This window comes from Pteropus medius, unplaced genomic scaffold (genome assembly GCF_902729225.1).
Source record: "Pteropus medius unplaced genomic scaffold, Ma_sr-lr_union100, whole genome shotgun sequence".
NCBI lineage: Eukaryota > Metazoa > Chordata > Mammalia > Chiroptera > Pteropodidae > Pteropus > Pteropus medius.
Genome location: NW_024350325.1, coordinates 3,783,873 through 3,800,695, shown reverse-complemented (window position 1 = coordinate 3,800,695; position 16,823 = coordinate 3,783,873). Strand labels below are relative to the sequence as shown.

General features: G+C 33.7%; 1 protein-coding gene across 8 annotated transcripts in view; it reads right to left on the bottom strand.

Moving 5' to 3' along the window:
• The window catches only part of MSR1 (macrophage scavenger receptor 1), a 72,826-nt gene that overhangs the window by 29,706 nt on the left and 26,297 nt on the right, over nt 1-16,823 (bottom strand). For 5 of the 8 annotated variants that reach the window (XM_039839328.1, XM_039839324.1, XM_039839331.1 and 2 more), the window contains 3 exons: nt 14,685-14,765; nt 8,829-8,918; nt 5,001-5,054 (listed from right to left, as the gene is read on the bottom strand). In XM_039839328.1, coding sequence (XP_039695262.1) covers nt 5,001-5,054; nt 8,829-8,918; nt 14,685-14,765 — 225 coding nt within the window. Of the gene's footprint in view, nt 1-2,069; nt 2,729-3,145; nt 4,772-5,000; nt 5,055-8,828; nt 8,919-14,684; nt 14,766-16,823 lie in introns of those variants that run through there. The other 3 variants (XM_039839329.1, XM_039839332.1, XM_039839326.1) reach the window with 3 other exon arrangements.

Genomic DNA, 16,823 nt, shown 5'->3' with positions numbered 1-16,823 from the left:
TTCCTCTTATTAGATGTAAGCTTCACTTTCTAATCTATAAAATGAGAATGATAATAGTACTTACCTCAAAAGCTCTTCCGAGGATTAAATGAGATAATGCATCAAAAGCCCCTGGTGTACAGCAAATGTTATCTAAATGCTCATTATTATAATTACTTGGTAATTAGAGAAGGCTTTACTTTCATCAATTGAATACTTTGAGAAAGACCGAATTCACTTACAATTGAGCTGAATCCTCAGTCAAAATCAAATAAAAGACAAATTGTATGAGTTTCAAAATAAGATACTCTAAATTTACATCCTAGTTATAGTCTTATCTATTGGTATTCTGGGGTGTCAGATAACTTGCAAACTGAATCCCCTGGAACCGTCTCCCAGAATCTCTGAGATCAGGGCCATTCTGCAGCTAACATGGACCAAGATGTCCTGACAAGTGAAGAGGACACCAGGCTCTACCTGTTCCTCGGTGCGAAGTAGGGTAGGAAATCACATCCAATTAAACCATGGACAAAGAGATCCAATTAATCTCCAGATGTTTGCATTAACCGGCTAATCAATATTGCCGGTTTGCTAATATTTAGGACCATTTGATAACTGGCTGATTCTTCTCCACTCTCCTGTTTTTCCCTGGAGACTTTGGTGTCATGCAGGTACAGACCCAGAGTACCACTGACAACTCTAATTTATTTCAGCCCTTCTTAGAGCTTTCTCATCAGCAGTGTCTTGGGTCTAAGCTTTGTCTTTCAGAGCCCTGACTCTTGTTTTATTAGCCTGACATGTTTTTCTGACCTCTGTTGACAGTTTCTGGCCTTTGGCATGCACTCTGTTTAGCTGCTCTTTTTATTTATAACTTATGCTCTTTTGTTTGGCTCAGACTAATTGATTTGTGATCTGGTCACACTTGCATTGCTCTATCTAATATAAAATGTTATCTTACTCTCTAGCAGCAGTCTTGACGCTTATTTCGCTTATTTGGCTTCTTCAATTTTTATTTTGCTTTCACTCCTTCTGATTACAGATTTAAAATGTCTGCATTATACCCCATGGAGTAGCAGTTCCAGATCAGAGAGACTACTGTGAACCATACCTTACATGTTCAAAGCACTTCATGATTTTATAGAACAAGGATCCCAACCCCTGGGCCATGGACCAATCTGTGGCCTGCTAGTAACCGGGCTGCACAGCAGAAGGTGAGCAGCAGGCTATTGAGTGAAGCTTCATCTGTATTTGTAGCCACTCCCCAGCTAGCATCACCACCTAAGCTCCGCCTCAGATCATCAGGCATTAGATTTTCATAGGAGCACTGATCCCTGGTGCCAAAAAGATTGGGGACCACTGTTATAGAGCATCTTCACATACACAATATCTTATGTAATCCTCACAACAACCCTGTGAGGTAGGTGTTAAGATGTTCATTTCACAGGGAAGGGAATGGAAGTGGTAAGATACAAACAAACACTACTTAGAATTCTACTAGAACCTTAATGCTGTGAATGCTGGGTCTATGTGTCAAACCTTGAAGGAAAGAAGAATTGTAAAAATGTGATCTAATAATAGAGATACTAAAAAATAATATGGAATCCCACATATTTCCTATTCCTTTTGTTTTGTTTTTTTTTGATCTGCTTTTTCTTATCTTTTCTCCTTTCTCATTTTCAGCTCTTCACCTACACAAAATATCTCCAGTTCCACTGAAATATTTCTTTTCCTACAAGATCTATACTGAATATTTAAAGCACAAAATACAAAGAGCTTTTTAGAATAAAAAATTATGAGCTCTATTTTTTCATGATCAAAAACTCTTGCTTGCAATGGCCAGATAATTTAAGAAAACAAGTTTTGTTTTGTCGAATGAATTGTCAAGCTCCACTTTACCTCACTCTAAAACTTAAAAAAATGCTGTTATTTGGAGAATAAGGACACAAGAAAGTAAACTAAGCAAATCAAAATCAATTTAGCTTTTTAATATGATAAGGAATTTAAAAATCTTAATCTCAATCTCTTCTAAATAGCCATAGAACTCTATTCTTCCTGCAATATAGCTCTGCTATATTGTATAATTTCCTGTTTACATGTCTATATCTTTTAGGGACAACTAGCTCTCTAAGTTCAGTCACAATAGCCATATTATTAGCTGTTAAGTCCAGCTCCAGGAGATACAAGACGAGCAATGAACATGTACTAAATGAATGAGTGAATGAGTGGATAAATGAATGGATTTCCTTTTATATTATCTCTATCACTGGTTGAGAATAGTGTTTTTGAATGTAAACAATTCACATATAGTCAATATCCATGAGATTTCTCCTAGAACCCATTGGGTTAAATTGGTTCAACAAGATACTAGATGAGTAGGTGGCAGAGGGCTCATGGCCTGGCTCTGAGGATTGGTTGGAGCAGCATGCCAGTCAGCACAATGGGAAGTGTCCTGATTAGGGGTGCTAGGGGTTGATAGCAATGGTGGGGTACTAGAGTGGGGAAAGGTATTAGCATGAGAGCAGAAGCCAAAACGGTACCCGAGACCAGAAGAGGAAGTCATTAGAAAGCTGGGCCCTATACGGGAACCAAGGTTGTTAGGAGAAGCCACAAGATCTTGGAGTTAGTTGTGTTGATGACTTGTCCAGAGGTGAAGGGCGTTTCAATGAGATGGTAGCAGAAGGTGTCCTGCCCAACTCACCTGATCTTAAAAGGGCCCTGCCCTAATATGATCAGGGAGCGGTACTTGGTCCTAACACATATATAAAAGAAGAAATCAATCATTATTTTTATTATATTTAAATCATGTCTGAAAAATATGAAAGAATGTATATTAAAATAATTCAATATAAATTTTTATGTATCAGAATTAATTTAAGATGTGGAGAATCAGTCACTTTCATAGAGAATAAATTGGTACTTACTTCCAAAATGGCTCCAATCTTTTTGGAACCATTTTGGAAGTAAGACTCCATCACATTGTAAAATGCATTTCATTTTCGAACTATCGATTCTACTACTAGAAAATTCTCTATTAAAAAATATTTCCATAAGATCATGTATGAGAATGCTGAATGTCACATTGTTTATTAAAGCCAAATCAAAGCAAACAAAAATCATCAAGTGTTCATGACTAGTGGATTGAATGATATATTATGGTAATTATAGTATAGCTATATAATGGAATAATGTGTACCCATTGAGAGAAAAAAAATAGCCATATGTACTCACATGGGCATATTTACTTAAATAAGGAAAAAGCAACCATACTGTGTAGATGTTTGTGTATATGATTCTTTCTCTCTTTTTGAAACATCAGAGACTTATTTACTCTCATCGGGTGCATGAAGGGTATCTGGAGACTATTATACTTACACACAGAAATATCTCTCTTAATACTTTCTCAAAGAAAGAATACATATAATCTTCAAACAGCCAAAAAAAAAAAAAAACCTGTAACTGAAAACATTTCTGAACATATCTGAAAATATGTTCAAAGCATTTGATAACCTCAGGCAACAGAAGACAGTGTGGGTGTTCAGTTTATAGACTACAAAGTAAAGGAGTCCCTTATTTGCCGAGATTAACCAGAGTCAAAGTTAAGTAACTCAGGAAAGGAGAAAAGGAGATAAAGAAGAACTGAAGATAAAGATAAAGGTAGAGATAAAGATAGAGAAAAACATGAGGATAGGGAAGGTAGAGTTACAGTAGGTGCTCAACTGAAAATAAATGGAGTGATAGGGAGCTGGGAGAAGAAGTGGAAAAAAGTATATAGCAGACAAAAGTGAATATTTAAAGAATAAATGGACACAAAGGAGAAAAGATGTACTAATGTTTCTATTATCTTAATATAATAATGAAAACACTAATAATCATTAACTAACACTAAAGCACTTTGGGGAGATACAGAGTACTCATTGTTGCTCAATTTAAGGGCAAATGCAGATCAACAATGCAATGATTGTGGAAAGCATCACACTTTCATACAGAAACCATATTTTAATGGCTGGCATTCACAATAGTGACCCTAAATTGTCTAAAAGTAGTATCTATATACAGTATTAGGTCAAAATAATTATTTTTGCTAAGGCAGAGAAATCGGTACTATATTTTTTAAACAATAATTACAACTGAAAACTGCTAGATTTTTGGTATATTAAAGAATTTGCCATAACCTGTCTAAAACAGACCTGTAATGGGTAAAGATTACGATTCTTGTGTGCAATATCAGCTATTCCCAAAGACACACATACAAATCACATGTAGCTACTACTGGGAATATAGGGAAGGAACTCTTGATTTCTAAATCAAGTATATATTCCTCATTCCTTTTCATGATCTTTTCATTATATCTCTGTAGACTTGGCCTAGACACAATTACCTTATGTTATGATGAATTAAAGATATCTCATCTAATATTTAGTTTTTAAGGTCCAATTTACACATTCTCTACATTACAATATGACATCGGCATTCCATCGACAGAAATCTTGTTCGTGAAATCTATTCTGTTGCAGTTTAGGTCTCGGTTATAGAACACTGCTTTTCAAGTACTTAGCAAAAACAAAACAAAATGAATTTAAAAAAAAAAAAACAACAGCCATCTGAGAATTAGTCCATCAGGGTTCTTAGATTGTCCACATTCCTATAAGTAACATTTCAGTTAGCTCAGTTAGTAGGTAAGGAGGCTGTAATAGTTTCTATTTATAAGCTCAATTTTTCTTCAGCAGATAGACATTTTGGCTTGAAAATTGAACAATTTTCTACGTGGAATTTTTAGAAAATTGTGCTCATCCTAAAAACAAAATACAAATAGGTAATGAGATTCAAAGAGTTGTGTAATATAATCTATTTACTTTACTCCAATTAATACATTTTGTAGAAAACTGTGACTGACTTCCACAGAATCTCTATGGCTCAATGTTGAAGTTCTTTTTCATCATTTGCTTCAAGCCCAGACCACTACTAGCAAAGCTTGTTTATTACAAAAGTGCACACAAAAAAACAAGAAACTATAAACTTACTTAGCATGCTTCCACTCCCTTTTTCCCCCTTCTGTCCTTTTTGTCCAGAATTTCCTTGAAAAAAAAAAAAGATAAAAAAATAACATTTTTAAAATTAGGACAATTCACAATGCTTGCTTTTAATGGAAACAGAATATCACAAGGTAATCTAGAATATCAATTTATAACAACCTATAGAAATTTAAATGTAATTATAATGTTGATGGTGATCATAATAATTATTATTATATTAAACATCACTGTTATATCATTTTAGAAGGCCTATTACAAACCTGACTCTGTTCTGGGTAGGTCCTTTGCACACATTATCTCAAATTACGTACAAAAGCATTAAATGTCCCACTTTCCTAAAGCAGGCAAAACTGAGGTATAAGCAACTTGATTTGGGCTTTTTCATCTTTTTCTTTTTGTTTTCCTTTGTCTGTGACTTTCTTCCTCCTCCAGGAAGCCTGATGTCTTCCACCTCAATCTAAGCCTTGTCTTTTTATTCCTATTACACTTTATCTATTTTATTTTTCATTTCCTGAGATTAGTGTGTCCCACAGATGGGCTGTGAATGAATTTCTGGGAGTGCAGTCCCTGATCTATTGACTCAGAAACTTCAACGGTAGAGCCCAGTAAGCTGTTTTAACAGACCCTCCAGGTGATTCTGATGCCAGCTAAAGTTTGAGAACCATAGACATAAAGAAATTCAATGTATCTTTTAGGCCAGTGCTAACACTACTTCCTCTGTAACACGCCTTACTGTTCGGAATTAATCACTCCCTACTCTCATAGCTTTTTTGTCCTGCTTCCTAAATGTTTATTACTTACCGCATTGCATTATATCTAATTTTTCAGTCACCTCATCCTTGAGGGCAGTGGCTATGCTATATTTACCTCCAACACAGAGTGAACCCTCATGAAATTTTATTGACTAGGTGAATGAATGAATGAATGCTCTCTCAAGTTCTTTGGCTAATTGAGCATTTATTGAACTCCAGGAGTTTGAGAGTAGAAAAATTAAAACTTGTATAAGCTATAACTAACAACTGATATGTATATACAGCTTGCTTAGTGACAGAAATTGTTTGAAACACTTTAAGATACCTATTGATCCATTTGATTTTTACAGAAATTCTAAAATGTGGATCCTCTTATTGGCCTTTCTTTTGTAGATAAGAAAACTGAGGCACAGGTGAACGGAGTGAAGAGGTAGACTTTAGGTATAGGATTCAAATATGTACTATGCTATCTCTATAAAGTACAAAGGTGTACTATGCTATCCCTGTATTTTCCAATAGGGCAAAGAAAACATTAGGTATGAAATAATTATGTGCTGCCATGAAATTTAAGGTCAAACTACTTTGACAAATGTTTAATCCCCCAAAATGAACAACCTAAGATCAGATACTTCACGAAATATTTATAAAATCATCTGTTTGATTAAACCTTACTAGAGAGGTCATTGTGAGAAAATTTCTGGAAGTAAACTTCTCAAGAATGGGAAACTAGCTTGTCTTGTATTCTTACTTCCAAGCACAGTATATGAGACAACATAGGCACTCAGTAAATAAGATAAATTATTTCTCACTAAATCAGATAAGTTGTGCTACAGTTACATGTCTCTTCTGGGTTTATTCCCAACTTCTCTGACCACTTAAAGAAAAAAGTTTTGCAAAACAGACTTGTGAGGAAGAGAGGACTTCTTAACATCCCTAAAATTTCTGCCATTTTTCCCCTTTTTGTGTAGACTTTCTAGAAAGACAAATTAGTAACTCTGATTTACTTATAGTTCATAGTGACATTCATTTATAAAGTTAATCTTTATGATTTAATGTAAATAGGAAGTTACAAATAGACTGTACCAGAAAGATCCCAAAATGAAATCTTACCATGATTTTGCCAGGTTCAGTAAATGACTAGCTATTGGAGATAGATAGTAGACTAATACACTATTTAAAACTTAGAATACAGATAAAATGTTTTCTCATTCACAGAATTATTTTGAATTATCTTAGAATCTATAAGTAGCTTTTGTAATTTTGTTAAGTTCAAGGTTTTTAAATGTATTTATCTAGCGAATATGAATTGCTCATAGAGGAAATTCAGCAATTCCTAGATAATGCAGATCATTTCAAACAAATTAATAGACAAACACTTCTTCCCATGTTGCCAAAAAATGCCTGATTAAAGCTAGACAGTTTTAGAGATTGTTAGTACATAAACACATCATTCAGTTCAGGTAATTGGGTTTCTGGTGGAGACTGAGTATGGGTTGCTTATTTGTGTTTAGCTAATATTTCTCCAAGCCTAATTGCCATCGACACAGTACATAAGCACTGATACTATCAAAAACACCTCAACATACCTATTAGAATTGCTAAATCCAAAACATTGACAACACCAGATGCTGGTGAGGATGTGGAGCATTAGGAATTCTCATTCATTTCTGATGGGAATGTCAAATGGTATGGCCACTTTGGAAGACGGTTTGACAGTTTCTTACAAAACTAAATGCAGGTTTACCATGCAATGCATTGATCACACTTCTAGGTAAACTCATGTACACACAAAAATGTGCACATGAAAGCTTAAAGCAGCTTTATTTATGATTGCCAAAACTTGGAAGTGACCTATTATAAAGGACTTTAATAGGTAAATGGATAAATAAACTGTGGTACATGCATACACTAGAATATACCAAACATTAAAAAATAAATAAGTAAATGAGCTATCAGGTCACAAAAAAGCATGCAGAATCTTAAACACATTCACCTAAATTGCTAAGTGAAATAAGCCAGTTGAAAAGATTACATATAGTATGACTCCAATTATATGACATTCTAGAAAAGGCAAAACTATGGAGACAGCAAAAAGATCAGTTGTTGACAAGGGATGGTGATGAGTAAATGAAACAAACCAGAACCACGCAGGATGTTTAGGGCAGTGAAACTATTCTGTATGATACTCTAATGGTGAATACATGTCATTATACATTTGTCAGAACCCATAGAATGTGCAACACCAAGAGTGAACCCTAATGTAGACTGTGGATTTTAGTTAATAATAATGCATTGTTATTGGTCCATAAACTGTAACATATATACCCCACCAATGCAAGATGTTAATAATAGGGGGTAACTGTATGTGGGTAGGTGGTATATATGAGAACTCTGTATTTTCTCTGCAATTTTTCTATAAACCTAAAACTATTTAACAAAACAAAATGTTAAAAAAAAAAGAAAAAGAAAATCTCAATGTTAAAGATCCTATTCTCTTGGTCATAATTTACTTTGAAATTAGGAAAAAATAAACATGCGCAATTCTAAAATTTCTGTGCAAAGTTCACAATGTAGTCTTGGGCTACTGGCAAAAGGAATGGAAATAATGTCATCATATACGTAAATTTTAAAGGGTCTGAATAATGTTGATTATTAAGTATTAATATATAATAGCAGGCAGTTTATCTTGCATAAGATAGGATTTCAGGCCCATCTGTATTTCTCTAATTGTAACTTAACAGGGTTTGAAGGTTTAATTTATATTTTGCTTATTTGTTTTTCTTTGCCAATCTTTCCATTCTCTTTGTTCTAAGATAGAGACCATTCTTCATAGTGATTTATGGTTGTGCAAAGTTTATAAATCCTCTTTTTTTTTCTTTTTTTAACTATTTCCCTTTGGGGCATAAAAATTGGATAATAATCAGTTTCAAATATTTCAGACCACAAAATAAACTGCATGTGAGTGCTACTATTCATACTATGATGACCATTGTTTTTGTTACCTAAGAAGCTGAGAAAAAAATATGATCTGGTATTTATTTTACATATTCTATAAAGAAAATACCTGGCCTCCCAGTCTTCCCTGGTGGTCCTGAAAATCCTCGACTTCCAGGAAAGCCAATCGATCCCCGATCACCTTTAAGACCTGGAGGACCTGCATGGTTAAGGAGGAAAACCAGTGATAATTCATTTCTCATACAGACTTGAGAGTATAATGAAACAATCTAGTTTCATTAATGAATATAAAATAAGTGAATTTCCAAATGAAAGAATAATATCTTTCCTAAAATTTCATGTGTGCCATTGATAAACAGTAAGTAAAAACATGAGTATTGTAGATTTCCAATAAATAATATTGTTATTACAAATAAAAACATATCAAAAAAAATCTTGGCATTTTAAACAGAACAGTTATATCATCTAATCAGAAATCTTCAAATGGCTGGATTTTGCTGTAGCTGAAATAACTTTGAAATGTATAAGCTAAAAATTGAATTATCCCAGGAAAAGCACAGCTCAAGCAATAAGAAGTATCAAAAAGCATTTATTTTAATAATTGGGATCCTAGTTCTGGAATACATTATCTCTCATGGACTTCTTCTTACATATTCCACTGTAATTCCAAACAATAACATTACTACATGTATACGTGTGGGGTGTGTGCGTACAGTATGTGTATATATAATATATAAATATATCCATAAATGAATCATATATTATATACATATACAAAACCAGGGTTTTACATACTGAAATAAAAACTTTTTTTTTCTTTTTTTTTTCTTTTTCTTTTTTTTACCCTAAATCACTGTGGTGACTGAAAACTGCCTAAAAAAGCGAAAGTTATTTTTTAGTGGAATAAAATATTTCATTCTGGAATCCAGCAGTTTGAGATTAATTATTGTAAAAATCTCATTTTAAGTGTCATTATCAGTTCACAAGATCCTATTTAAGCTAATTTTCAGTTGGCTCCTTGGGAAGCACATTATTAAAAACTGATTATACATCTTTTGCCAAAGTCNTAAAAATTGAATTATCCCAGGAAAAGCACAGCTCAAGCAATAAGAAGTATCAAAAAGCATTTATTTTAATAATTGGGATCCTAGTTCTGGAATACATTATCTCTCATGGACTTCTTCTTACATATTCCACTGTAATTCCAAACAATAACATTACTACATGTATACGTGTGGGGTGTGTGCGTACAGTATGTGTATATATAATATATAAATATATCCATAAATGAATCATATATTATATACATATACAAAACCAGGGTTTTACATACTGAAATAAAAACTTTTTTTTTCTTTTTTTTTTCTTTTTCTTTTTTTTACCCTAAATCACTGTGGTGACTGAAAACTGCCTAAAAAAGCGAAAGTTATTTTTTAGTGGAATAAAATATTTCATTCTGGAATCCAGCAGTTTGAGATTAATTATTGTAAAAATCTCATTTTAAGTGTCATTATCAGTTCACAAGATCCTATTTAAGCTAATTTTCAGTTGGCTCCTTGGGAAGCACATTATTAAAAACTGATTATACATCTTTTGCCAAAGTCGATCTTTTAATATATTGCCATTAGGTTACAAGTTCCAAGAGACAGGGCTTATATATATTTAATTTATTTAAAAAACATTTTCTTGAGGTTCATTCATGTAGACTCCTAAATTTCGGCTAACTATTCTGTAAGAAATATTTAGTTTAAGAAATATATTATTCTAAATGGTTAAGAAATATTATTCGACCTAGTGTAAAACTTTGATTCCAACAGAAATTAAGCAGATAGCCAAAGCAATAAAATGATGTTATGTTTAGAAATATTGGTAAAGTCAGAGCACCTGCATTTAATTTAATTATTCAATGTATATTACCTTGTATATATATTGATATATTGTATACATACACACACATTTTGTATTATATATTGGCACACAGCCTAAAAAGGCTTAACATCAGTTCTCAAAGAGGCTGATAGGTTAATATTTATACCTTCCTTCATTATCCAATCAAGGTAGTCAGACCTTTGCACCTAAAATTATTAAGATCTGTCACTCATAACTACAAATAAAAATATCGATGCTAAATTCTTATTTCTTTACCTTAGAACATTTTATAGAGTGCCACTCACTGGTGACTCCCATTTTTACCAATTTCTGCACTAATTCAAAAAAATTATACTGAGCACACATATTGTTCCTGCACATTCCTGGAGTTACAAAGATTCTTATCGAAACAGATCTTTCGGTGTGGAGACAGATGGTAAGAAAGTTAACAAATAAATAAAGAAGAGAATTTTAGAGATTAAAATTTTAGAAAAACAAAGAAATGAATAGAGAATGCCTTGGGAGATTAGAAAGAGCATCTTCAGTGATGGTTCACTGAGTAAATTATAGTGACACTCGGAATACAGCTGTTCAACCAGGGATTATATTACATTTTCAATAGGTGAACGAATGAATTCATAAATACAGCACATTTGATAACTTCATAGAAATTACTTGATTATTTGACCTCCATTATGGAACATGTTTAAGCAGACCATATAGCCTGTAGACTTGTTTGTTTAATAATGTTTGAAAATGTGACCCCTAAATATAAGCACAACTATTGAATTTTATTCCAAGAGACCAGATTCAGCCATTCAAGTGAATTAGCTAATTTTCTGCAGTAATTTATGGCAAGGAGGAAGGGCGTGGCACCTGCTTTTAATCCACAGGCAACACAAGTACATTTTACACAATTATGTCCATTTGGATTCAAATACTGGTTCTGCCACATACCAGCTGCTGATTGTCATTTAAGCTTTCTGTGCATCTGCAAAATGGTATATGATTTGTCCCTATATCAAAAGTTCGATGTGATGATTAAAAGAGCTAATAAATGTTAAAACATTTAGAAAAAGTGACTGTCATGTGATAAATGCTTTGTGTTAACCCTCCTCCTCCTTTTCCTTCTTCAGAGTAATATAATCATTATTTTTGCCACTCTTTTGTGAAGGCCGCTAAATTTAGTTTTGCTTAATGGTATGTACATAATCAGCAGTGACATTTTTGGATTCATTGGTACAATATTCCTTACTCGAATGTATATTTTAACAAGTGCTATCCTTCATAAAGCCTGGGGAGAGAAGCCTTTCTAGGTCAGACTGGGAGTAGGGGTGAGGTGGGATAAAGACACGCATGGATATAAAGACTAATAAAATATGATTCCTGTCTTCCAATATCCACAGTTAGAATGGACTTTATGTCTCCTCCAGAGGCATGATTCATATGGTGGAAAATTCAGGCTATATATGAAAAGTAAACAGCACTGGTTGATGATGAAAATTTTGTAACCACAGGAGTCTTTGGTTCTCTCTCAAGGCATCTTATGAAGGTAGTTCCTCCTGTGCCTACAGGTCAGGCTACCTTGTGATCCCAATGGGCAGAAACTGCACATTAAATGGCAAGACAATTTCTTTAGGAACTAAGGAGGTATTCTTTCTTCAAAGCATTGCTATCATGGTGGAATAACCCTAAAGGTGGCCCCAAAGTATCTCAGATGAAATCAAGAATTTCTGATCATGACATTCATCATCCTTGTATAATTACTTATCATACTGTAAGTTCTGTGAAGACAGAAACTCTATATTTCTGTGCACAGGATCCAGAGTTTGTGGTAGAGCGCTAGGCACAGGGAAAGTCCTCAAAGGGTCAAATATGTTGTGACAGAAAGAAATCTAACTATGGGCAGTGAACACACAATACAATATATATATATATACCTTACTGTTGAATTGTACACCTGCAACTTACTGGATTTTGTTAACCAATATCATCATGTTAAAAATAAATTTAATTAATTAATTGATTAACTAACTTAAAAAAATAGAATAAACATTCTTTCAAGTAAAAGATAATAGTTCATTCCCCCTGGTGTACTTCCAAGGAAATGACACTCTGAAATAAATTTCTGTTATATTGTTTTGCGGTCAAGCATATTTTAACATAATATTCATAATATTCACCCAGTACATGAGTAAGAATTGTAATAGTATTGGTTACTTAAGATCACTAGCATAATCACTTAAGTTTCTCAGATTTTCATATCATGGTTGTGAGTCTAGGTGACTTTGACTTTGTCAGGCTGAGTTTGGTGGGTTCGCTTGGATGTATAGGTAGGGCTTTAATAAACTTGTTCGATTCGGGAAGTAGAATTTTCACGTTGGTCTATCATATACTCTTAACCTCCTGATTTTAGTATCTAATACGGGGCAGTTAGGCAATCTGGCAGAGAACAAAACAGAATGCAGCAATTAGGTAGGGAAGAATCCATGAGGAGAGATGTCTGATAACTTGAATACTTTTTTCTGCAGTACACCAAACAAAATGGCAACCTCATAATCTAGAGTCGATTTATCACCTCTCTGTTATAAAGGCCTGGATAATGCCTAGTTGTGTAATGAGCAGTACTAACAGCAACAGGCAAAACCCTCAATACAAGACTCAAGGCAGCTTTGCAACGGCATCTGTTTATGGTATCAACAAAAGCTAAAACTTTTAAATCCCTCTTTCTATTTCACACATCCATAGTTCAGAAATAACTGCAAAAGATTCTCCCAAGACGAAGCTTTGTATGGCAAGTTGTGGCCCAGTCTGAATTGCTGTGGCTGCATTATAAAGCTTAGACAATTGTAGTTTGTAATGGAGGAGCTGACAGACCATTGACAATAGCATCTCTGGCAGCTGGTATAATACTGGTTACTTCACTTGCTTATGATGTTAACACACTATTATTAAGATCTGCCAAATGCTAGTCAGTAGAAAAAGACTTTCATGAATAAAGAATCTTACCTGGAAGTACTTTCAAAGGCACAAAAACAACCCACCAGATATATACAAAATAGGTATATGTTTATTTAAAATAACTTTAAAAAAATAATGTAAACTTTATATATTGGCTTTTAAGTACAATGATGTCAAGGACAGCTGGTATAAAATTCACACTTTTCATTTTTAAAAATTGTTTTTTTGATGTAACCTGGGCTAGCCAATACATTAATCAGAAAGAACATTTTATATAATCAAAAGACAGAAAAATAAGATGAAGTTCATGGTATTTACACATTTTTTTGTCAGCACAAACCATTCTAGTTATAATTAGACCATGCAATATACACCCCGCTTTCGAAAAGCATGAGAAGTATTTGATTTCTAGCCAAGAATAACATGACGATCATTGTCTTTTTTTTATTGCCTTTTTAATTTTCTTGAGAGCAAAGAAATTTCATGCTCTTTCTTCTTTTCTGCCTTCTATTATCTTATTTTAAAATATTGCTTTCAAGATTACAATATAGAGGAATATAATTTGAAACAATTTGCTCTAAGCAAAATACATAGAATGGCTGACAGCAAAGGTAAAAGTCAACTGCATTCTAGTCAATCTTTACATTCATATTTCTTAGGTTTAGGCAGATATATTCCAGTTAAGTAAGGACTATATAAGGAATGTAATCCAATTTGCCTTTGACTCATATTGGTTGTTTTTTGTTTTTTTTGTTTTTTTTGTATCTTAAAAACCAGATAACTTGCAAATATTTTCAACATGAAGATGATTTTTATATTCTCTTCCAAATGACCTAAAGCTGGGTCTTCCACGTACTGTTTGCAGTCAGTCCATGATATAGATAGCGCCCCCTACATTGTTGCTCTGGATTAAGCATTTCTCTTTCTTCAGAAACCAAGAGTCAGTGCTTACCATTCAGTACATTATAATGATTAGGCTGCTGGAACAGGTAATCTCCCCCTCAAAACACACACATACACACAAACACACACACACACACAGAACATTATCAAATAGCTCTTTCCCTTACACACATACATGCATGCGTATTACCTAGCCTTGTAGTATGTGATTAAATAGTGCCTATTACCATACCGATTGGACCTGGAAAGCCTCGTGGACCATCTTCTCCAGTGAGACCTCTATCTCCTTTTTCACCTGGGGGTCCAGGGGGACCTTTAAAAAATAAATTACAATTACTGATCATATTCTTAAAGCTTTGGTAAAATGGAGTTGTCATTTGTTAAGACAGTTATATAAGTAAATCCAAAGTCTTTTGTTACAAAATAACAATGAATAAGACTGACTTTTCTGAACAGACACATACCTTGCTATTGAGTAATATAATGACCTATACTGATAAGGATAAGATAGCTCTAAATTAAACAACCTAATTATGTATAAATATTTATGTGTGCCTAGCACTTTCCTAGGTTTTCAGAATCTGAGGGCAGGGAAGAGACACTGTGTCAAAGATGGCACAAACCCACATTAGTATTGTGAACATTAACTAGACAGATTTCACTATATTGAGTTAGATGCTGTATGGAAAATGTATAAGTAAGAACTCAGAGGCCATGTGTGATACTGTAAAGGGAAACAAAACTACGCACAGTAGACAACCAAAAGCCATATGGTTGATAGTGACAAACTCAGATATTTGTTAGAGAGATGCAGATCAGCATGAGTAGCCATAACTGAAAAGACTTTATTGAGGGAGTGGGATTTGAAGGGTAGTTTAAAGGTTGAGTAGAATGAAAAGAAAGAGAACTCTGGGTAAATGGGAGAGATGTGGAGAAAGACATGCAGGTAAAAATGAATGAAGGAATACTTTTTCAAGTAAAATATTAAGTAGAATCCCTAGATAGATATAGATATTATAAAATAAGTTGGAGGAGTTGCAGAAAAAATTTTGACTACGTGGTCTCACAATTTCTCAGGTGCCCTTGAATTCTAAGTTGGATCAACACTGTTAGTTATTTGAATTTTCTGTGCTGAGGAAAACAGATACGTGGTGTTCACTTTAGAATGATGGTACTGAGCATTTCTTTAGAAATTAAAGGTAATCCTACTAGTATTCCCTCTTCTATACAAAGTGCACAGGGCAAGTATTATTCTCTTCATTTAAAGCAAAACACTGAGCAATTTTCTTTTCACCTCCAAAAGGAAGAAACAATCCTGGATGTATCACAGAACAATCAAATACCAATATTTTAAAAGAGGCATTTTCAATTGCTGTGGTTCAGCCACATACATAGCCCAAGGACAACACAACTATATTTAGCATCACTGATTAGAGAGTACTTGTTGATATATTTTAATCAGATGGGTAGATGTAACATCAGAAAAATTCTAAGAGGGAACACATAAATAAAGATTATCTCCTAAGTAAATTCTGTCCACTTTCTTTGTCTATTTTGAAGTCTTTGTCCCTGCTTCTCTCATTTTTTTCTGATCTATTTCATTTTTAAGGTCCAAGTCAGGTTTTAGAACCTTCCTTTCCTGGTTACTTAGTTTTTAAGATATTATTGTTCTTCTCAATAGTACATTGTCCCTTTCTCTTCGTACATGATATTAAACAGTAATGTTTTATTGCATTGTCTTTACAAAAGCAACTGTACTTATTATAGAAAACATAAAAGCCTAGAAAAGATATGAGAAAAAATATAGTTTATAATTCTATCATCAAAAGAGAATAGCCATTAACATTTAGTTCCCTCCCCCACTTTTTTTTTTTTTTTTTTTGCATGTGTGTGTTGTTGCATATTTTTTAATATAACCGTGATGCAAACTACAGACTACTGGGCATTATTAAGTAATTAACTAGCAAATTCTCTACAACTTAATGTTGGAGACACATATTTCGGCATTGTACAAGAAATGTCGTGGGTCTATATCGGTAGGAATCTGTATGCATCTCCTATTCCATGTAGAATGTAGTTCTTCCCAATGAAGGCAGTTCTTCCACAATCATGAACATAGCAGCCGTTCAATCTCCACACAGTTTTGATGGAGGGGAGAAGCAGGACAGAAAGACTCAGTTTGAAGCCTAAATTTTGCTGAGTGTATTGAAAGGAAGCAAATTCACGAAAGATGATGTTTTTTAAAAAAGTGGACAAGCAAAGACTCTGATTTAGTAATTAGGGCTCTAAAGCAAGACACAGACATTCCAGGAAAAACTAGAACGTGAGACAAGAAACAAGGGACACACAGATTAGATCTACGCTCTTAACA